The sequence below is a fragment of the Dromiciops gliroides genome, chromosome 4, assembly GCF_019393635.1.
Source record: "Dromiciops gliroides isolate mDroGli1 chromosome 4, mDroGli1.pri, whole genome shotgun sequence".
In the NCBI taxonomy this organism is placed as follows: Eukaryota; Metazoa; Chordata; class Mammalia; order Microbiotheria; family Microbiotheriidae; genus Dromiciops; species Dromiciops gliroides.
The window spans coordinates 400589734-400613329 of record NC_057864.1 but is presented as its reverse complement, the minus strand read 5'-3'; the positions used below and the strand labels follow the sequence as shown (position 1 = coordinate 400613329).

The following is a 23596-nucleotide window of genomic DNA, read 5'->3' as shown; positions in this document are numbered from 1 at the left end:
ATGGGACAAGTCTGGGAGACTTGAGTTGAATCCTGGCACTGACAGTAATTGTCAAGCCTATAAACCTTTCAGGGCCTTAGTTACCTTATCTGTCTAATGGGAATAATAATACTTGTACTGACTTCTCAGGGTTGTTGAGGGGGAAGAGTCCTTTGACATACATAAGGCTTCAGAAATTTGAGTTATTACCGCTCTACGGCCATTTTAGGAACACCCCACTCCTCTAGCTCTGTGCTCTTCTGTAAAATGAGGGTGTTGGCTAAGGTAGATCCCTCCAGCCTTAGTCCTAAAGGTACCACGCCTTTAGAACCACTCAGGTCCTTTCCCTGCTCCTCCCAATTTTTGCTGTGAATAAATTAATAGGATCTTAGATTTAGAACTGAAAGAGATGTATAGAGGTCCTTGAGTTCCAACCCCCTTATTTTACAAATATCCCAGAGTCACCCAGGCATAAATGACATTTGAATCCAGGTCCTCTGATTCCAAAGCCTACGTCTGTACCATGCATACTCCCTCTCGGTCACTCCCATCTGTTACCCTCCACACTAAAACAGTTACAAGAGAGCTTCATTGTCCCTGGTCTAAATGTCATGGAGGAGCAGAGGGGGACAATTTTCAATTTCATCATTTGGTTTGGTTTAATCAGGTGTTGAGGGACAAATGTCTTGATTTTTCTATTTCATTGTGAGGGAGACCCAAGTTAGGGAATAATGGCTTTGAGGCTGAACCATCCTCCTGTTATCTCCATTCTAAGGAGGACAGGACACAGAAGGAAAGGGAAAACTCAGAGTACCCATCATGGGACTGGAAGAGTGACACTGCCTCTTGTCTTTAAGCTTCGTTTCTTGAATGGTGAGGTTTTGTCATGGAGCCACAGTTATCCAAACAGGTTATTCAAGCTGCCTATAATAACCATAGGCAGGAACTTGCTGATGTCAGCTCATAACTGCCCCCAAACCACAGGCGTTTCTGTCTTTTCCTGAGTAAGAGTCTGAGCCCCATTCAGACCTCCTTTCTGTTCTCTGCTCTCTCTAGTCTCCCTGCTTGGCGGTTTCACCAATGCTTCTGTTATTTGGTTTGTATTTTCCTCAAGTTGAAAAGCTTTAACAGCAGGGTGAGCGTGCTTCTTCTGCCTCTTTTTCTCTCCTCTCTCCTGAGACACACCTTACTTTTTTTATTTCTAAACCCGCCCTTCACTGGAATCAGCCTGGTGACCAAAGTTCTTTTCCTACTGAACTGAGTTGAGAAGTCAGTGAGTGAACGTCTGTGAAGTACCTACTATGTGTCAGGCACTATGCTAAGCCCTTGGAAACTTGGTCACTGGTATAAGCAAAGGGATTAAAAATCAGGCTTGAGGAGCATTGAGAGCTCCCTAAAGTTAGGTTATGTTAAACAGTAAATTTCTCATACATACATATACATATACAAACATATATATATCTCTCTATACATATATGCCATTGCTAATAGAGAGGCAGCAGTACATAGTGGATAAAGAACTAGCTTTGGACTCAGGAAAAGTCTAGGTTTCAAACTTGCCTCTGATACATACTGCACAACTGTGTGACCCTGATCAGTGCTCTAGACAATTCTTTTCTTTTTTTGTTTGTTTTTTTTTAAATTTTTGCAGGGCAATGAGGGTTAACTGACTTGCCCAGGGTCACACAGCTAGTTAAGTGTCAAGTATCTGAGGCTGGATTTGAACTCCTGAATCCAAGGCCAGTGCTTTATCCACTGCGCCACCTAGCTGCCCCAACAATTCTTAACACTAGAAGTTACGGAACTGTTGCTAACATGCATGGGTAGGAGGGCTTTCAGTGGTAGTACCAGTGAACTCAGGTCTAGACCACAAGAACCCTGACCATTGCCAGTAGTCATGTTGAGCGAAATGTTTGGAATTCATTGCTCCAACAACAAAGACATTCAGATAAAGGAAAAATGAGTTGAACCTGTTGATAGCTATGTTATTATTAATAATAATGGCTATGATGCTAATATCTGGCGTATAAATGGCACTTGAAACAGGTGACCCTTTATAAATATCTCACCACAACCTTGGGAGATAGAAGTTGTTGTTATTTACATTTTATAGATGAGGAGATGAAAGTTAAATAACTTGCCCAGGGTCACCCAACAAATGTTAGGGTTTGAACTCAGTCATGTCTTCCTAACTCCAGGGCCAGCTCTGGCAGTACCTTGTACTACCTGGCTGCCTCTAAAAGCAAATACGTAGGGACGTCACTGAGACCCACCTGCTGCCCTTGTTAATGCTACTTGTACTTTCCTTTGAAAATGGCTACTCAGGGGCAGCTAGGTGGCACAGTGGATAGAGCACCGGCCCTGGATTCAAGAGTACCTGAGTTCAAATCTGGTCTCAGACACTTAACACTTACTAGCTGTGTGACCCTGGGAAAGTCACTTAACCCCAATTGCCCTACAAAAAGAAAATGGCTACTCAGTTGTTTTTACCCCATTAGGTTGTAAATTCCTTGAGGGCAATTCTTTTGCCCTTTTTTTATATCCCTAGCACTTAGCACAGTGCCTGGCACAAAGTAGGTGTGTAATAAATGTTTATTATGGGGCGGCTAGGTGGCGCGGTGGATAAAGCACCGGCCCTGGATTCAGGAGTACCTGAGTTCAAATCCAGCCTCAGACATTTGACACTTACTAGCTGTGTGACCCTGGGCAAGTCACTTAACCCCCATTGCCCCACCAAAAAAAAAACAAACCCAAATGTTTATTACATTGAATTTTATAGTGCAGACTGCCTCAGTATATGTCATTGGATGTACCTCCTAAGAGCCATGAGCCTCAAAGAGGATTGAATAGGCAAATAGCCAGTTTCATATACCAGTAGACCATCATGTAAATTAGCTTCAACACCTCATCCTCTTTTTTTTTCTTTCTAAAATTTGAACGAGATTTTTGTTTCTTGCTTATATATAAAATTGCGATTATTGCCCTAGATCCAACAACCCAACTTTATTCAAGAGTGTTGGATTGGAGTCCTCTAGAGCACAGCTTCTTAAACTGTGAACCACAACCCCATATGGCGTCATGTAACTGAATGTGGGGGGGTTGTGGGAAATTTGGCAACAGCAAAAGGTTATGTATACCTATTTTATATACCCGGGGTTGTGTAAAAATTTCTCAGGTGAAAAGGAATCGTGAGTGGAAAAAGTTTAAGAAGCCCTGCTCTAGAGAACCAAGATTCAGGGCCCCTCCTTGTCATTTGCAACCTGTGTTCACTAAAAACCTCTCTGCTTCTCCATCTTTGGTTAAAAAAAATAGGGGTGGGAAGTTGGGCTTAATCTTTAAGGTCCCTTTTCACTCTTAAATCAATGATCCTATATCCATGCTTCATGATTCCCACTCATTAACTCTGTTACACATTATGATATGACCACTTTTTTAAAGCATCTGATTGGGCAGGGATGAGATTTCTAGCAGTAGAACTTTGGGCCTCTTCTTAATACAAGCCATTTATAAATATAAACTCCTTTTTTTTAAGGCAATGGGGATTAAGTGACTTTCCCAGGGTCACACAGCTAGTAAGTGTCAAGTGTCTGAGGCCAGATTTGAACTCAGGTACTCCTGAATCCTGGGCTGGTGCTTTAACCACTGTATCATCTAGCTGCCCCGCTATAAACTCCTTTTTAAAAAAAACAATCCTTCCAAACTTTGTTCTGTTTTTTTCCAAGCTATGGCTAAGAGTTATATTGGCTCCTGAAATAGCATTTTTTTAAAGATATGGCTGCCATGATCATGTCCTCTACTTTGGACATTGAAACCATGCTCATAAATGGTTATGGGCTGTAATTCATACTTGTTCATGGGTTTTTTTTCAAAAGGGCAGGCCACAGATAAAGGGTGCTACCAGTCATCAGAGATCCACTGATGGCAAGCTGCCCAGACCCACGACCAAGTAACAGGAAAGATGATGGCACTATCCCGATGAGCTAATTTTTCCAAGAATAGCAACAGAAATTCCGTATGTTTGAGAAGAGGGAGTATGTAATAATAGGAATACATAGAAACCAGCCGTTTCCTGATCCCACGGCATTAATTATGCCATTGCAAATTGAGCAACACTGGTATGGTTCATTGTTTCTCATTACCAGCTCTGATGTGGGCTTCCCACAGAAACTCCACAGGCAGTGACTATATGTATGTATGATGAAGGCAAGAGGTTAAATCAGGTGTTCCCTTTAAGCTCCTTCTACCTGTTATGCTGATTCATACCATTGACAAATATAGGTTGTTGACACCCTGTGTTTATGCATACATAGAAGAAAATGAGTTTCCTTCTTTAGATCTTAATATATTATGCCCAGATTAAAACAAAGTACTTAAATCTATTCATCCTACCCCGAGGGACTTTGGGCAAATCACTTACCCTTCCCATTTCCTGGTTTCCCCACCAGCAAAATGAGGCAGTTAGAAAAGATGATCTCGGGGCAGCTAGGTGGTGCAGTGGATAGAGCACCGGCCCTGGAGTCAGGAGTACCTGGGTTCAAATCCGGCCTCAGACACTTAACACTTACTAGCTGTGTGACCCTGGGCAAGTCACTTGACCCCAATTGCCTCACTAAAAAGAAAAAGAAAAGAAAAGATCATCTCCAAGGTCTCTTTGATTCTATGATCCTTTCCCTTACTATGGGTGATATGTTAGCCACGTTTCTAAATGGAGATTATTTCTACCTTTGTCTTTTAGACAAACAATACTCATAAGGAATTAAATTATTTTTTTGTTACATTTTAAGTTCTGAACTGTCTCCCAACCTCTACCTACACTAAAGAAGGCCATCATTTCACATACATTCATACACACACACACACACACACACACACACACACACACACGTAAAATCATACTATGCATACTTCTATTGATCCCTTCTTTCTCTGGAGGTAGATAGCAATTCCCTTCATAGACCCTTTGTAACAGACTTGAGTATTTCTAATTCTCAGAATAACTTAGTCGTTCATAGTTACTCTTTGAATAATATTGTTATTGCCATGTAAGATGTTTTCTTGGTTCTGCTCATTTCGCTCTTCGGTATTTTGTGCAAGTCTTTCCGTGTTTTTCTAAAATCAACCAGCTCATCATTTCTTACAGCACAATAGTATTCCATCACAGTCGTATACCACAACTTGTTCCACCATTCTCCAGTTGTTAGGCATCCCCTCAATTTCCAGTTCTTCACCACCACAAAGAGAGCTGCTATAAACATTTCAGAACATAGAGGCCCATTTCCTTTTTCCTGGGTAGAAGGGTATACTCAGGTTTTTATAGCTTTGAGGCATAATTTCAGATTGCTCTCAGATGGTCAGATCAGTTCACAATTGTGCCAACAGTGTATCACTGTCCCAGAGGTCTTGAACTTAATGGCTGCTATGTGAGTAGAGAGAAGAGAATGGGTATGAAAGATGGTCAAGTATAGCATCAGCAAACATTTGCATTAGATTGGATATGGGAATTGAGGGACAGTGACTACCCAAAGATGATTCCAAGGTTGCAAATCAAACTGACTTAAAAAGATGGTGGTGGGGCGGCTAGGTGGCGCAGTGGATAAAGCACCGGCCCTGGAGTCAGGAGGACCTGAGTTCAAATCCGGCCTCAGACACTTAACACTTATTAGCTGTGTGACCCTGGGCAAGTCACTTAACCCCCATTACCCCGCAAAAACAAACAAAACAAACAAACAAACAAACAAAGATGGTGGTGCCTTCAAGAGAAATATGAAAGTTTGAATGAGAAGGGTAGGGGTTAAAAGGGAGATAATGAGTTCCATTTTGGTACATGTTTAGTTTGAGATGCTTATTGGACATCTGGATAGAGATGTCCGGGAGATATTTGTTGGTGTAGAACTGATATAACATTTGGGAGATTTGGGGAATCATCTGTAGAGAAATGACTGGGCTGTACTCAGTAGACTCATAAGTGCGTATTAACCTTTTTTTTCCCTCTTTTTATTTTTTTAGATTGACCCCCAAGATTGGCTTCCCTTGGAGTGAAATCAGAAACATCTCTTTCAATGACAAAAAGTTTGTCATTAAACCCATTGACAAGAAGGCACCTGTAAGTTAACTTGGGTTTGAGGTACTTTTTTATTTTTAGTCCACCAAGCAAAAATGAGGTTCTGAGACTGCTCTGACATTTGAGAAGGAGCTGGTGACTTAGCCTATTCACTTGTGTGGGGAGAATAATACTACCACAGTTATATAGAAAGGGCTTCTTGTGCTGCATGACTGCTCATTATGGTATGAGGATGAAGTGGAAAACATACACTAATGGAGAGCTAAGCATCCCCATTAACCTAGTTTTTGGTTCAGAATGGCCTTTTTCTTCTTAATGAATCATTGCCTCTCTAGGCAGAGTTTTTCTAAATGATCAGTATCCTCTTGTGGTACGTGGGGCCTCAGGGATGATAATTCATAACTGTTGGTCTTGCTGGAGGTTGGGAACCACTCTTTCCACTGGGCATCTGTGTTGAAGTGCCATGGACTCAAGTGGATTTTGGACTATGAGGCCTCCAGCAACAAACCTTTGAACATTTTGCTTTTGGAGGCAACTTGACTAAGTTAAGAAGAACCAGACTTATAGTTTGGGTTTCACTTTGGAAAAATCTGGTTGTAAAAGAGGAAAGAAAACCTCCCGGTTTCTCTGTATGGTGGGTCCCAAGGGGTTGGCTTATGCTTTGACTAGAGCAGGGATTCCTAACCTAGACCCCTTTGTTGGCCTAGTCAGAGATTATTCTCAGAATAATGTCTTTCAGTGTATAAAGTAAAACACAAAGGAAACCAATGATATTGAAATAAATGTGATCCCCGCCCCCATTCAAATTAACAGACCCCCTAAAAACTATCCATGGAACTCTTGAGGATCCACGAACTCCAATTTAGATGGATATGGCTTCTTCCAACTACATGAGCTCTGATCTGTGACTGGTGTATATTGAGATAATGTTTTATTTGGGTTTGTTTATTGTGCATTCTTTCCTAAGACATGGGCAAATTTTTGCTTAGTGCTTCTCTGAACTTTTAAATCCAACATATGATGTGCATTTTATTTATTATTTAATTATTGAGCATTCTATTTTATTATTAATCATGCTCTATTAAATTTGTTATCTAATATGCATTAGTAATTATTTAACAAATAAACATCTGGCAGCTGAAAACTGCTTATAATCCTCCCATGAACAAAGCCAGTTCCTTTAATGCCCGTTTTGTATTTTACCAAAATTGTAACGAAGGAAAAAGACTTGGTGTCCTTGTGTGATTTTGGTTCCTTAGTTACAGCATTAAGCTTATGAAGGCAAACGTGGGCTGTGGTCCATGCCTTGGGTATTTATTTACCCTCTTGAGATTTGGGTATTGCTTAGGAATGGTAACCCGCTCAAGAAAGAACACAGTGCTATTGTCAAATTACTTTTTTCTCTTCGTGTCAGCACAGCAGAATTGAAAATCAGCATGTCTTGACATAGTTGGTGAAGGTATTTTCTTCTTTATTGAAAATCCTTCCTGCTGTTTGGGAACTCCACTGTTAGTAACATAGTTATTTAAAATTAAAGCAGTATTTAATGCCAGGATATCAGCTCCACAGGAGCAGTCCACATTAATTTACAGCATCCCTCTGAGCAAGGTTAGTGGAAGTTTAGTGGTATTATTCATGATGGAAACTGAGGGAGGGAAAGCAAAACTGGGAAAGTCATTAGGGTACTGTGTAAATTGCAGAACTGGAAATTTGAACCCAAGCTCTTCAGTTTCTACTTCTAGTTCTCTATGTGGACCACATTCCTTAGGGTTTCCTCCCTCCCTCCCGTCCTTCCTTTCTTCCTTTTCTTTCATCCTACCTTCATTTTCTTTCTTCCTTCTCTTCCCAGAAGATTGTTTCAGATTTGGAGTATACATTATAATAATGACCCTTCAGACCAAGTCATGTGTACTACCTCTCACTGTTGCCTAGGTGATTTCTCCACCACCACCACCCCCCCAGCTCTTTTTGTGGCTTTTTACAACATCAAGATGAGTCAGTATGGAGATAGACCATCTCCTTTCAAAGCTTTTGCATAGTGGGCAGTGGAAAGTAAGGTTTTTGAGTTTAGCTCTTTATCTCAAAGATACAAAAATAGAATCTCGGAGATGAACATTGTGCATGCCATGGTAAGATTCCTGATCTCGACTGGCTTATGCAGAGTCCAAGTACACAAGGTCCAGTAAGTTTCCCTGTCTGCGTACAAATGAGCCATTGTCTTGCAGCCACAGAAAGTTGCAACAGACATTTTTCCCCCAGTCATGCTTTTGCTAATGACGAGGCATTTCCTTATTAAAAGTCAGCTGCTCAGCACAGCTCCTCAGCTTACAAATGTGTTATATTTCACTGAACCACTGAGAACAGGCCAGGTGAGGGGTACCTGCCTGTAGAGCCTAACTCCTTTTGACAAAGGTGGGGGTTTCCTTCCTTAGTATAGATGTTCTGTCTTCTTTCTAGTCAGTTTATTAGAGAGAATTCTGACTATGCCACATGTAAGATGCCCTCAGGAGAGATGGACTCTCTGTTTAAAAAAAAAAAAAAATGAAAAAGGCAGTTATCCTGCTGGCTTCAGAGTTTGAGTAGCAGTACCTGAGTACTAAGCAGTGCTAACCAGTTAACAACTTTTGACCCTTTGTTCCAAAAGGGAAAACTTTTCATTATTCTAGAGGCACCCTGTTCCTGGCTTGGCTCTGACACAGCAGTGAACTTTGAAGTCTGTGGTTACCATTACAAGGGCACATCTAGGCTGCTGCCACATTTTTTGGGGAGGTCTGAGACCAAGAAACTTGTTACAAAACCAGAAAAGAGCCCATGGCTATACTCATTGGCATGAGAAGGGTAACCTAGGAGAATAACCCAGAAATTTCCTAGTGGCTTGGGACCATCCTATTTTTGAGAATGTTTCTCTAATTCCTTTTCCTTCTTAAGTGGTTGTCTTCAAGCTCCTGGATTCACTTTCCATGGATTTTCCTATCTGGAAGTCCCTTTCCCAAGGACAGTGTTAGTCCCTCTAAGTGAATGTAGAAAGCATGTCCTAGGTATCTGGAGAGATTATAAGAAAAGCATGTTGGGTAGTTTTGCCTCCAGAGGTTTCTATTGTGTGTTTGCTCAACTCTTCTACTTCAGGTCAAAGACTGGTCAATCCCCTAATCGCTCTAGGGGACTGGCTGCCATAGAGGTGCAACGTTGGTTCTTGGAAGCCTTTTAGTTAATAAAAAGTCTCATGTCAGTCCTTAGTTCTGGTCCATTTGTGCTTTTTTTTTTTTAAGACTAGGTAGTTCTTTGCATATTCTCATTAGTCACTCTTAGGGCTCATTTATGACACATGACCATGAAGCTATAATACAATCTTATTGTGTAATAAAATGTAGGTAGGTAATAAAAATACCTGTTTTCACCCAGCTTCTCAGACACCAACTCAGGAAGCCTAATGACTTAATCCAAGTATTTGAAACTCCAGAAAGAGATTTTCCCAAGAAAGATCAGGAGTGAGAGCTTTCTGGGATTGGTGTTACAATAACATCTAGCCCCTTATTACCAGCACATAGAATTTTTTTAAAAAATATTTTTAAAAAGAATCTAAATAGACTTCTATGTGATTGGTTGCTTCTCTCTATTTCTGATATTGCCAATAATGTCTCAGTCTAGTAGTAATTTGTATGGTGTAGATCTTTCCATCTCATTAGGTACCTTGTATTTCCTCAGATGGTGTGTGTGTGTGTGTGTGTGTGTGTGTGTGTGTGTGTGTGTGTGTGTGTGTATACAACCCTGTGGTTATAAGGAGAAGTAGAAAAGGAACTAGACTGAAGTGTTTTTACCTTAATATGGTTGTTTCTGTAACTAAAACATTAGTCACTACTCTCTACTTCTTCCTTTCAGTCAAACTGAGCCTGATGCTAGGATAGGGTCGGAAGTTGGAAAACAGGTGCTTTTAGATGTCTGTCCCTGCCTTAATTAGAGCACAACATTCCTTTCTGGCTCTTAAAATTCTGATTAAGGAATCCCTTTCCTGCTAAAGAACGAAGACAGTTACTTACTGAGCAAGCATCCATTATACGTAGAACATGTTAAGGTTGTATTGAGGTAAAATAGAAATCAAAGAGGGTCCCTTGTCCTCAAGAAGCCACAGTCAAACAGAGGACATTTCCCTGTGAATTTTGTGAGCTTGCTCACTCTCATCCCAGAGAGTTTAGGTTTCCTAATAGTGGAAGAAACCCAGTAAGAAATTCCACTTCTCTCTCTCCATCTGTTGCTTTGGGGTTGGCGCCATTTTCCTCCCTCCGGAAAGCAGGAGAGCTTCTCTTGCATCCATACCCCTTTCAGTCTCTTAGCATCTTAAGAGACGCTTGTGATTTAGAAGACAGAAAAGGGATTGAAGATCACAAGAGGAATTCTGTTTTGTCTTGTAGGACTTTATATTTTACGCACCTCGACTCCGGATTAATAAGCGGATCCTTCAGCTTTGTATGGGGAACCACGAGCTGTACATGCGCCGTAGAAAGCCAGACACCATTGAGGTACAGCAGATGAAAGCCCAAGCACGAGAAGAGAAGCACCAGAAACAACTGGAGAGGTGAGCTGTGGGGGCCAAGGAAGGGCCTGCGGTGCACCTGGTGTGCAAGGATAGAGAATGAGATCAGAATGAAGCTAGAGATATCCCGATGTGGATTGTGGGATCATGGATTTAAAACTTGGAGGCTATCTCAAAACCAGCCTTCTCCTTTGACAGATATCATCCTAACACTGCTTTCTCTCTCCCTCCCAACACACACACACACACACACACACACACACACACACACACACACACACACACACACCCCGCCTTTTAGCCCTCTTTTGTGTTTTGTCTTCCTCTATTACAATGTAAGCTTCTTGAAGGTAGGGGCTAACTTCCTGCTTGTATACATATCCCCTAGGCTTAGCACAGTGTCCTGCATATAGGAAGCATCCAATAAAGGCTTCTAGCCAAACATATCTAGAACATAGACAGGCCTGCTCACTGAACTCAAGGAGTCAGGAGACTGGAATGCCAGTCATGACAACACCACTAAATAGTTATGTGGTCTTGGGAGCACCCTAGACCTTGTTTGCTAGTTGGTAAAATGGAGCCGCTCTGATTTTCTCTGAGTAACGTAGGGATGTTCATGTCTCTGGGACTGGAAACCCATTGGCAATCACCACCGTCCAGAAGAGCCACATGCCTACCATATGCCCTATGGTATCTACTGTGATTTAATATTCTAAACCAGGGGGCAGCTAGGTGGCACACTGGATAAAGCACCAGCCTTGGATTCAGGAGGACCTGAGTTCAAATCTGGCCTCAGACACTTGACCCTTAACTAGCTGTGTGACCTTGGGCAAGTCACTTAACCCTCATTGCCCCATCCAAAAAACAAACAAAACAAAACAAAAAATATTCTAAACCAAAGATATGGGACTTGAGAGCTAACTCCTTCTGACTGCCCTGGAAGCTGAATGCCCAAAGATAGGAGATGAGAGAGTGTAGGAAGGTCTAAGGATCACTTTAATTACAGACCGAGATGAGGGTGGGCTTTATTGGCGAGGTTGGTTTTGAAATGGGGGTGTCCTTCCACACTCAGGAGAAAAGACACGAAGGGCCACAGGGCATGTGAGAAAGGAAAGTATCCCACAGGGTTGAGAAGAATCAAGGTTTCTGTGGTTTTCCTTCTCAAGCTGAAGCTTCTCTCTCCCCCTTCCTCTTGCCAATAGGCAGCAGCTGGAAACTGAGAAGAAGAGAAGAGAGACTGTTGAACGGGAGAAGGAGCAGATGTTGCGAGAGAAGGAAGAGCTGATGATGAGGCTTCAGGACTATGAACAGAAGACCAGGAAAGCAGAGAAGGGTAAGGAGGCTTCCAGCATATGTACAGTTGAGCTATCCTCTGTCATGGGGAGCGGAGCGGTGGAAAGAGACGGGGGAGGAGAGACAGACAGAGAAGAAAGATAAAGACGAAAAGGAGAAAGAGGAGAAGCAACTAGGAAAGAAAAACAGGAAGAGAGGGAAGAAAGAGAGAGCAACAGAAGGAAGGAGAGAGAAAGAAAGACACAAAAGTAAAACAGATGGGAGAGAAGAGAAGAAGGAGAGACAGAGACGGGGACAGCATCCTGTACATGTCTTCTTTGTACATAGTTGCTTACGTGCTGTCTTCTAGCTCAGTTTATGGGCCCCATCAGGGCAGGGACTGTTCACGCATCTATTTGTATCCCCAGAGTTTAGCACAGTGCCTAACACATAGTGGACATTTAATAAATGCTCCTTGACCTGTTGTTGACTTGAAAGAGGCGTGGTGTTATGAACTTGGATCTTAGGGTCAAAAAGACTGAGTTGGAGGCCCAGCTGGTATTTACTACCTGTGTAGGCAGGGTCACTTCACTTCTGAGCCTTGTTTTTTCCTATTGTAAAATGGGTAATTGTACTCACAGGCTTGTTTGGCAGAGAATTCTTCATTAAATCTTATCAGTCATGTCTGAAAATGAGGTATTATTTTCTAAGAATAGATATCCCCTCTCTTTAAACACACACACAAACACACACAAATCTTTTATAAGTTCCACATAAATTTGAGTGTGTTTGCCTTATAAAAAGATTCTTTGCTATGCAAAGAACTTCACTACAGGATTTATTGTGCATTCAAGTGCTTTGTCAGGACTTTGGTTTGTTCACATTTGTGTATAGTAAGGGGGGTGTGTGTGTGTGTGTGTACACATACACACATATAGGATATTTATATAATAACTATATAAGATATGCACATATACATACATGAAGATATATAATATCTTATAGTTATACACACATACATACACACACATAATTGCCATAGATGCCTACTGTATTAATTACAGACATCAGAATAAGTGTACTTTTGTAAATGGGCTAGTAAGTACACATGACCAAGATAAGATTTCATACGCTTGTAGATTGAGAGCTGGAAAAGACCTTGGAAGTTTTCAGGTCCAACCCTCTCATTTTACAGAGGAGGAACCTAAGGCCCAATTGTTAAATGCCTTTCCCATGACCCCGCAGCTAGTAAGTGTCAGAGTTGGGATTCGAACACAGGTGCCTGTGGCTCCATGCTATTTTGTGGGAGGCTTTTGTTGTTATTTCTGAAAGCCTTTCGTTGGTGATGATGGGAAGAGAATAAGTGTGTTCCTACCATGTTTTTCTGGGAGAAATCAGCTAATGATAGCTCATGGCCTGGGAAAAGGGTAGCCACTCTGCTGACTTTGGCTACTTACGATCGTGGGCTGGGTTTTCTTGTTTGTTTTTTGTAGAGCTCTCCGATCAGATCCAGAAAGCCATTCAGCTGGAAGAAGAGAGGAAAAGAGCCCAGGAAGAGGCTGAGCGCCTTGAGGCTGACCGTGTGGCTGCTCTGCGGGCCAAGGAAGAACTGGAGAGACAAGCTGTGGATCAGATAAAGAGCCAGGAGCAGCTGGTAGGAATTAACCTGAGTTTCAAGATGCTAAATTATAAAGGGGCTGCCACTTAGGATGAAAAAAAAAGTGACACCTGCCTTATAATCATTTTTATCTGGGTTTTGTAACATGATCCCCTTTGAAATAAAGAATCAATGGGGGTGGAGAGTGTTAGAGTACATCTAGGAGGGTGTCTCATCTTCTTAGAATAGAACTTGCTGGGGCCCGAGATCGTCCTTGGTGTAGAAGAATCAGAGGAAAGTGAAAAGGTGTTGGACTGGGGGAAACACAATCTCTCCAAGATGCCCTTGGGTGTCTGAATGGCCTCTGTTAGCCAAAGGGAGGAGGGAGGGAGGGAGGGAGGGAGGGAGGGAGGGAGGGAGGTGGGGGAGAGAGAGAGAGAGAGAGAGAGAGAGAGAGAGAGAGAGAGAGAATATGAAAGAATGAGTGTGAGTGAGTTTTTGGTCACAATAGACACCATTCACCAAAACATGCAATCCTGGTTCTGGATGTTCATTCACAAAAGGACTCTGTGGAAGGGATTCCTGGTATAATTTTAGTCCTTTCTCACCAGGCTGCAGAACTTGCTGAATACACCGCCAAGATTGCTCTCCTAGAAGAGGCCAGGAGGCGCAAAGAGGATGAGGTTGAAGAATGGCAGCTCAGGGTAAGGGGGGAGGGGCTTCCCTTCTTCTTCATTGTCCCGGCCACCCCCAACGCTCACTAGCAAGGGAGGGGAGGCAGCTCGTTCTGGGTGCTTGAAGCCCAGCCAGGAATCCCTTGTCCATCTCTTGTGTCCAGCATTTAAATGGAGAACGGTGTCAGAGCAGAATGGGCATGTTCCCATTCAAACGGGCTGGGACATTTCACAACCTCAGATGTTACTGTATTACCCAAGCAGAAATCCTTACTGGAATGACTAAATGGACTAGATTAGCCAAAGAATAAGGAACTTATTATTTGGTTTCCACCTACTTTGCTTTGGGTTTTGCCAAGTCCCTTTTAAAGGTCTTACATGCTTTGCACTGTTTAACTCTGATCAAAACTGGTTTTGACAAGGAATTTAATTTTGAATCCAGCTTTTCTCTTCACAGGGGCCCCTGACAGAATCTCCCTTCTTTCTTGTATTATAGAATCATAGCATTCCAGGGATGGAAGGCACCTCTGAGGTGCTCTGATTTAATTCCATCCTGGAGCTGGAGTGTGTCTGCCCACCCACCCCTCAATAATAATCCTAACAAGTGGTTATCCAACTTCCAAATGAAGACCTCCAGTGATGAGCCCCCTACCTCTTGAGGCAGGAAATTAGGAAATGTTAACTAGGGAAAATTGGTTAGGATATAATGAGGAAATTAATGATCAAGAAAATAATAGCAATTCCTAAATGTCCATAGTCTCTGTTTCATATGCTTCACTTGCTCTCATGGAAGGCAGGCATCTGATACTCTAAATCTAGGTCCCACCCAAGGAGGCATTTTAAGAAGTCTCTTCCCCTCACATCTATGCCATCTAGTCCCCTCTCTTCCAACACCACCCTTCATCTTGTTCCACAGCCTTTCATCTCTTGTTCTCCTGGCTGGTTTCTCGGTTCATTTTAATTTAAGGCACATTTATTAAATACATCCTCTGTTCAGAGTATCATGATAAATAAAGTGGGTGGGAGTGGGGTGTTTAGTAAGATGCAGTTCTTGCCCTCATGTAGCTTCTGGTCTAGTAGAGGATTACGACATCCACATGAATAATTATGATCAATAAATCCATCAGAGCAGGGCAAGTAAGGGCTTTGTAGGGAAAGGGGAGGAGGTCATTACCGACTGAGATGAGGAGGGGGCTGTTGCTTCTCCTTTACCCTCTCATCTTTTGACCCTGAAAACACCATATATATAATATTCTGGTCCAGACTCACTTTACTTCCATCTTGTTAGCAAAATCCTTCATCTCAACCACAACCGTAGAGTGGAGATGGCTGGTCACTATGCAAATAATTATGGGCATAGGGCCTAAGGAAAAATAGTGTCTAGATATTTTAAATTAGCTGTTATGGCATTACTCCAAATATCAAGAAAACGGTGATTGCTGCAATGCTAGGAATAAAAGGAGAAAAACCATTTTTTCTAAGCCTCAGATAACTCCTGACTCTCTTTCTTAGATAAAAACAAGGAGTTGGGGGAGGGGGGGGCAGGCGAATCATTTCTTACTCTTTTAGCAAGGCTCTGGGGTTCTTAAAGGAAGAACTCTGTAGGGAAAACCAGGCCAGACCACAAGGATCCTGTTGGAGGTTGGAGGGGAGGGGATCTCATATTTGTTAATTTGTTTTTAAAGGCCAGGGAAGCCCAAGATGATCTTGTCAAGACCAAGGAAGAGCTTCACCAGGTGATGACTGCCCCTCCACCGCCACCACCTCCTGTGTATGAGCCCGTGAACTACCACGTGCACGAGAACTTGCAGGATGAAGGGACTGAGGACAGTGGTTACAGTGCCGAGTTCTCCAGCGAGGGCATCATGGACGACCGAAATGAAGAGGAACGTATCACTGAAGCTGAGAAGAATAAGCGTGTGCAGATTCAGCTGCAGGTCAGAGCAGAGGTGTTGGTGGAGGCTGTTAGATTATTAAAGTCAGAGAGCTATGAAAAGGGGAGCTGTGTGTGCCCACCTTCTGCCCATCACTTTCTAAAAATGGCAACAATTTTTTTATTGGTTCCCCACCACTTTTTTTTTTCTTAAACAAAATCTCAGCCCCATTCATAAGATAGAGATGGCTGCCTACCATGCAAATTATGATGGAGCTTATCAAAATTAAATAAATAAACGAATGAATTGGTGAAAAAGGAAGGTTTTTTTGGGGGGGGGGACATGTGTTTCCAAATATATTTTTTCCTCCCCATCCAGTTAATGATTCCTTGTTAACACAGATTTTAAAAGAGGGGGACTGAATTTTAATAAAATAATATTTTTTATAAAATTTAATGTTTATAAAATTTTAACTTTTTAAGAAATAATTTTTATTTTTTAAAGACTTGGGGGGAGCTTTAAACAAAAAGTAAAAATAATTTTTTAAGTAGAGGAAAAAAGAAAAGGAGCGGGAAACACTTCCCCAAAACCAGCAGGGCCCCCATCTGATGTCATATGCCATAGTGTCATGCTTTTCCTCTCCATGTGCAGTGAAGGCCCTTCTCTTTTCTGAATGTAGCCCATGCAATTTCTCTTGAGCTGGTAGAGATAACAAGCAGACCAGCAGTGACCTCCTACTTTAGCAATGGCTTCTCTGCTTTGCTTGTTCTTTCTCGATTGCCGAGAGAGCCCAAGCTGTCTAGTCACTCATCTGGGATGTCTAAAAGTCAGCTGTCATGTTTGGGCCTTAAAGCAGCAGCATCGTTAGTGCCAGAGCTGGGGGTCAGGAACACCTTGGTTTGAATCCTGCCTCAGATACCAGCTACGTGGCCCCAAGCAAGCCCCTTAACCTGTTTCCTCATCTCTAAAATGAGAATGATATTCCCTGTAGAGGGCAGCTAGGTGGCACAGTGGATAGAGTGCTGGATCTGGAGTCAGAAGACCTGAGTTCAAATCTGTCCTCAGACACTAGCTGTGTGACCCTGGGCAAGTCACTTCACCCGGTTTGCCTCAGTTTCCTCATCTGTCGAATGAACTAGAGAAGGAAATGGCAAACCACTCCCAGTATCTCTTCCAAGAGAACCCCAAATGGGGTCGCTAAGAGTCTGACACAACTGAACCTTAACAACAAATCCCTGTAGACTATAATTCATTTGCTGCAATCAAATGAGATATTTTGAAGCACCACCATGTCATTTACCTGACCATGTTTCTTAACATTTCAGACACTGACAAACGAGCTGTCCCAGGCCAGGGATGAGAATAAGAGGACCCACAATGACATCATCCACAACGAGAACATGAGACAAGGACGGGACAAGTACAAGACCCTGAGACAGATCCGGCAGGGCAACACAAAGCAGAGAATCGACGAGTTCGAAGCCATGTAAAAACGCACTGTGCAGCTAAGAGGGCAGGACTATGGGAAAAGGCAGATCTGAACACATTGACTTTTCTGAGGGGGGTCACTGTATGACAAGTCAAAAATATGTCTTTTTTAGTATCCTATCAATCTAGAAATTCCCTACCATATTCCAGGTTCTCTGATGGAGAGAGTAACTATTCGGTGGGGATATTCTTGGGGGTGGGGGGAGCAGGGTAGGTAGTGGGGTTGGAGAGATACCTAGAGAACTTCCCCTTTGTATGCTAGTGCCAAACAGGCCTGCAGCAGGATGGGTGTGTGAGAATGGGTGCCTATAAAGCCGATAAAGTGGTAGACAGCACTTCCAGCTAGGATGTGTGATGCATCGAGATTGAGCGTAATTAAAGAAAACCACATTGTGGCCAGACACAGTGCCATTCCTTGATTGTCTTCTCTCTGTGTTGGGTTTTGTTTTTGTTTTTTTAATTCAAAGAAATTAGCCTAAGAAGTGCCTCCTTCACTTTCCATCCTATGCAAGACCTATCCATGTTTCTAAAGTGCTGATTTTGAAAGATTTGTCTATTTAAAAAAAAAGGAATCCCCTCCTTCCTCAAAATGATCTCTTTTTCCCGCTTCAGGTAACTTGGTTTAGTTTAAAAAAAAAAAAAAACAGCAAACATTCCTGCAGTGATCCCTCAGAAGGAACAATATAAGAACACACTCTGATACCTTATTTTGCATGACAAGTTAGGTTTACTTTGGATTTCTATTCACCTAATGTGTTATACTCTGGCTTAATTAATGATCAGCAATAGAGTGTAGTATTTATATATAAATATAAGTGATAATAAATATGGGTTGTAACATTAGTTTTAAAAAGGGAAAGTTTTGTTCTGTATATTTTGTTACCTTTTACAGAATAATAAAGGAATTAAATATAAAAAAAACACTTAGACAAGGTACTTAAATCTAATGTACTGTGATGGGAGTCGGGAGACTGATTACTCGATGTAATCACGTTTGTAAAATGATTTTTTTTTATTTGTGCTCTTCTTGCATGTGATTCATTATATATACACACACACATATATATATATATATAAACACTTTACTTTTTTTCTAACAGAGCTTCTAATTTTTTAAGAGACAATGTTGATTAATAACAATTCAGACTCCAGTCATGAAGGGACTGTTTAATCCTGTGTGTCATCTTTGTATTCTGACAAGGAAAACGTTACTATGACCTACTTCCCTTCCCTATCTCATCTCTGGAAAGCCATTAGCTCATCAGCTGTGGTGCACTGTCAGCCCTGCTTCCTCACCGACTCCCTCCTCGTGCTTTGTCTTTTTTAAGTTAAAACATCATATGCAGATGTCTTCTGCACTTCATACACTCAAAATAAAAGATCTGCAAGGTGATGCATAGCATTTGATGTTTGATTGCCTCTTGGGGTGGGGGGGGGGGAGTCCCTTTTATTGACCTGAGTGTGGTTTTTGCCAAATATCAGTGCTCTATTAGGGATTGGACCCAGCTGGATTGTGATGGATGCACATCGGAGTTTCAGAGGTGGAAAGGAGTTCTATGGCTATCACAATGCACACAACAAAGGATTATCTAACCCTTGGCTGAAGACCTCTGGTGATGGGGCATCTAGTGCTTCCTAAGGTGGTAGCCAATTCCACATTGGTCTAACCCTTAATTATAGCTAGGTCTCAATTAGTGGTAATAATGAATGCTCCCTAATGTAATCATATATATTTGAATTTGTACTATTTAAAGTTATGATTATAATTAGGGGGTGGCTAGGTGGTGCAGTGGATAGAGCACTTGACCTGGAATCGGGAAGATCTGGGTTCAAATGTGGCATTAGACACTCTGTGATCCTTAAAGTGCTTAGCACAAGGACTATATAAAGGTTTGTTATTATTATTTAAAACATGCAATTGGTTCTACCCTAATGGAGATCTGTAGGACAAATTTTTTTTAAAATGTGACAGGGGCCCACCTGTAGTGCATTTCTGGATAGCATAGGTTCTTAATATTACATGAATTTGAAAGTGAAAGGTGGCTCATTAGTGCTTGATTGTGTTTGGGGATAAAGAGTAAGAAAAAATGCCCCTACAAAGAACCATCCATGGCACTGTAGATTGAATATTCAGAAAGTTTTCTTCCCTTTCAAATGTTCATAATAAAAGTTACCTTGGGCCTCTGTCAATTACATATTTGGATGTTTTGCTAGTGAGATCACAATGGTTATTGGACATTTATTGATATTCAACCACTTCCCAATGGGCCTCTTACCAGTACAATCTTGCCTGTGAGAAGAGATCAGTGACTTGAGATTTACTTAGATGATAACATTATTTTCACTCATCAATAATGACTGGCAAGCTAAAGTTAAATATACACAGAAAAGATTATGAAAATTAGTTCTCCACATGCATCAGGGGTTGGTGATTGTTCACATTTATACTTGGGAAAGTAAATGTGTTGAGAGGGACCGCACATGCTAGCTGGGATTTTTGTGTGCCCCCGACTTTTAGGCTGTTGTAGGAATGTATTCCACAGTCCTTTATAAAAAGAAATTGATTTATCTTTGCCAAGTGCTGCTTTAGTTTAATATCATTTTTGTCCATAAATTCAACCCGGAAAGGACTTTAGGACATAAAATTTTAATTGTAAGGATAAGGTCTAAGCCACACTGGTTCTTCAATTTGAGCTGTTGTTGGCTGAATGAGGTAAGAAAGGTTTTCAATGAAGGCTTCTTGACTATTACAAAGTTAGATGATCAAGGAGTAGCATGGTATGGTGGATAGAGAGGGGGGCCTCTAGAGTCAAAAAGATGGTGATTCAAGCCTCTTTCATATGCTGGCTGTATGACCCTGGGCATGCCACCCATTTGCAAAATGGTAGGGGATTGGGACAGCTAGGTGGCACAGTGGATAGAGCAAAGGCCCTGGATTCAGGAAGACCTGAGTTCAAATCCCACCTCAGACAGTTAACAATTACTAGCTGTGTGACTCTAGGCAAGTCACTTAACCCCAATTGCCTCACCAAAAAAAAAGAAGAAGAAAAAATGGTAGGGGATAGATCTTATGATCGCTACAATCCCTTGTAGCCATAAATATGCACTCCTATAACTTTACCTCTCTGTGGATCAGTTTCCTCCATGAAATGAGGGAGTTGGATGGATTTGGTGGGCTCTTGATCTGTGATCCCTCCAGCAACAGCAGATCTGCATTGGTTGGGGGCGTTTCCTCACTGTTATTTCTATATGCCAATATAGAAAAAAGAGTTTCATGCATTAGGTATATACATTAGGGAACAGAAGAATCCTAGGCTCAGTATTGACCAGTATTTAGCCATCCCTTTTCCATAGAACAAAGCTTCTTAAACTGTGGATTGTGACCCCATAGAGGGTTGTGTAGCTGAATGTGGGGAGTTGAGAAAAATTTAGCATTAAATGTTTAATTTGTATACCTATTTTATATACTCATATCCCTGGGGTCCAGTTAAAATTTCTCAGGTGAAAAAGAGCTGTGAATGGAAGGAGTTTAAGAAGCCCTGGCCTTAGAAGAAGCACACGGTTTGAGGGACTCATTACAAAGTTGATGTAAGAAAGGAGAGGAACAAAAAAGTCAGTGCATTGATTGACTCTTCATGAAGTATAGAAGATGACAAAGAGGCAGAGGGGCAAATGTTAATTGGGACCATTTCCTTTAATAAGACATGTTTCTATGGAATAACTTTCTTCTCCAAAAATACTTAATCATATTTATCTAGTATATCTGTTCCCCTTACGAAGTCATTTCTGAATTGCCATTCATTTGAATTGAGGGAAAGAGTGGATTTTTTTCCTTTTTTTTTTAATTAAGAAAATAATCCTTTAATAGCCAACCCTAAAACAAAAAGCAAATACTGTAGCTCATGCTTAGATCAGGGGGTTTTTTAGATTAGATTTTTTTTCTTTAGAAGATTTAAGTAATTTAAATTGTTTAAATACTTTACTGTATTATCCCTTAGTAATAAATAGGTCTTAAGCTTTGCAATAACCATTTTTAGATACCCTAGAAGCAAGTTAAATAACCTATTATTGAGGAAGAAGTTTGTTTTTTGCAGCAGCAGCAGCAGCAGCAGCAGCAGCAGCAGCAGCAGCAGCAGCAGCAGCAGCAGCAGCAGCAGCAGCAGCAGCAGCAGCAGCAGCAGCAGCAGCAGCAGGAGGTCATAGTTATAGTTGTAGTAGTATTTGTGATAATAGTACTGGTAGTGGCATCTTAAGGTTTACAAAGCCCTTTATCTAATTTAAGGCTCAGAAAGCCCTGGGGAGTATCAGTATCTTTATTTCACAGATGAGAAAACAGACTCTGAAAGGTTAAAAGACTTTAAAAAATGTAGTTACTGAAAGTAACACAGCTTAAGCTGTGTGAAGTATCCATATGTGATTCTTTCAAAAGGACCCATTTATGCTGAACCTGACCTCACCCAGCAAATGATCATTGAAGTCAGACCATGGTTTATCCCAGACAGTTCATTCATTGCTCCAGCCAAGAAGTGGGTCACACCATCGAGAACAAAGGATGTCTCTGCCCAATGAGGGCAGACTCTCCCTCACAACTGGAACTTTCAGGTTTAGCTTTTTTTGATCTTGGAGAATGAGACAATTATCCCTCCCTCCTCCCCCAAGCAAGGAAACTAGGAGGGAGGGTGTCAGAGAAAGAGTCAAACACTTTACTACTAAGATACAACAGGGTACTGGAGCAACCTCCCCGCCTCGGTCCTGTGTGTAGGCAGTTGTTCCTTATTGCAAAACAGGAAACATTCAAATATATTGCTAAGTCCATTATGAAAGAGGTTGTCAAGCCATGTGAACTAGAATGGAAATCCTACCAAGGGACTATAACGTGATCTCATTAAACCTTTGTTACTTGACCTCCCATCCTAATCTAGAGATTTATTCTTAGAGACAAATTCTCTTTCATGGGAGATTAAAGATCCATTTGGCTCTCTGGATACATACTTTAGTCTAGTTCCTTCAGAGCTGTTCATTACCCTCCCACGAGGCGCCCAGCTGGAGCCCAGCTAACCCAGGGAGCTCTTGCCTTTGGGATTTGACAATTCAGCATTTATGGTTGATGTTTTCACTTCAGCTTTGGAGATAATCAACCTTGCCCAGGGTGCATAGGACAGAATGCCAAGTGTCATTAATTTTACTGTCAAGGCAAGGCTGGGAAGGGAGGGGATGCTTGGGAAAGTACTGGGCCACACATGAATATATTCAGTCAATCAACAGGCATTTATTAAGTAGCTGCCGTGTGTCAGGCACCGAGGATAAAAGACAAAGAATGAACCGATCCCTCCTCTCAAAGAGTTTACATTCTAAGAGGAGACAGTGTATCTTAAATATGGGCAGGAGAAATATGAAGATAAATTAAGCTAGTTTGGGGGACTAGTAGTTTCAAGAGGGCTCAGCAAAGGGTTCATGGAGAAGGTGATGGTTGAAGGAAGAGGGAGAGATTCCATGAGGGGGGGGTTAGGAGGGATTGCTTTCCCAACATCAGGAACAGGCACTGCAAAGGCAAGGGGGTTGGAGACTAGAGATGGTGTGTTGTGTGAAGAACAGGGAGCAGGCTGAAATGAACCCCCCCCCATGAAACCTTCCCTTTATAAATGTTGCTTTACCACCACCACCTTTTCCTGAGTCCCCTTGAAATTACTAGTGTCCTCCATCCTAGAGAAAGTAATAACGTGACTAGAAACATAGGTTGGTGCTAGGTTGTGAAGGGCTTCGAAAGCTAAGTGGACTTCATATGTGATCCTAGAGGCAATAGGGAGTCATTGGAATTGATTGAGTGAGTCACATAGTAAGGCCAGGCACTCTACCCACTATAGAGCCCTGCTAGGTCAGGACTTGGCCACAAACCAAGGCAAAAGCCTGAATTATGCTCCTACAAAGCCATTCCCTCACCTCCCTCCCTCCTCAGAGCTAAGAAGGAGGCTTCCATATTCCATTGCATTTCTGCAAATTCTCCATAATCTCATTGCCAGCATTTATTTCACACACATGGACACATGAACTTCAAGAAAATGCAGTAACTTACCAAGACCAGCACTCATGGTCATGCTAGGTACTGGTTGTTTACCTCTA

At 41.8% G+C, this 23596-nt stretch overlaps 1 protein-coding gene across 2 annotated transcripts in view; it reads left to right on the top strand.

The window, feature by feature from the left end:
- Positions 1 to 18158, top strand: part of EZR (ezrin) — a 74117-nt gene extending 55959 nt beyond the window's left edge. For both annotated transcript variants that reach the window (XM_043962467.1, XM_043962468.1), the window contains 7 exons: positions 5986 to 6082; positions 10450 to 10613; positions 11774 to 11904; positions 13337 to 13497; positions 14052 to 14144; positions 15800 to 16051; positions 17314 to 18158. In XM_043962467.1, coding sequence (XP_043818402.1) covers positions 5986 to 6082; positions 10450 to 10613; positions 11774 to 11904; positions 13337 to 13497; positions 14052 to 14144; positions 15800 to 16051; positions 17314 to 17478 — 1063 coding nt within the window. In that variant the 3' untranslated portion in view covers positions 17479 to 18158. The remainder of the gene's footprint in view (positions 1 to 5985; positions 6083 to 10449; positions 10614 to 11773; positions 11905 to 13336; positions 13498 to 14051; positions 14145 to 15799; positions 16052 to 17313) is intronic.
- The last annotated feature ends 5438 nt before the right edge of the window (positions 18159 to 23596 follow it).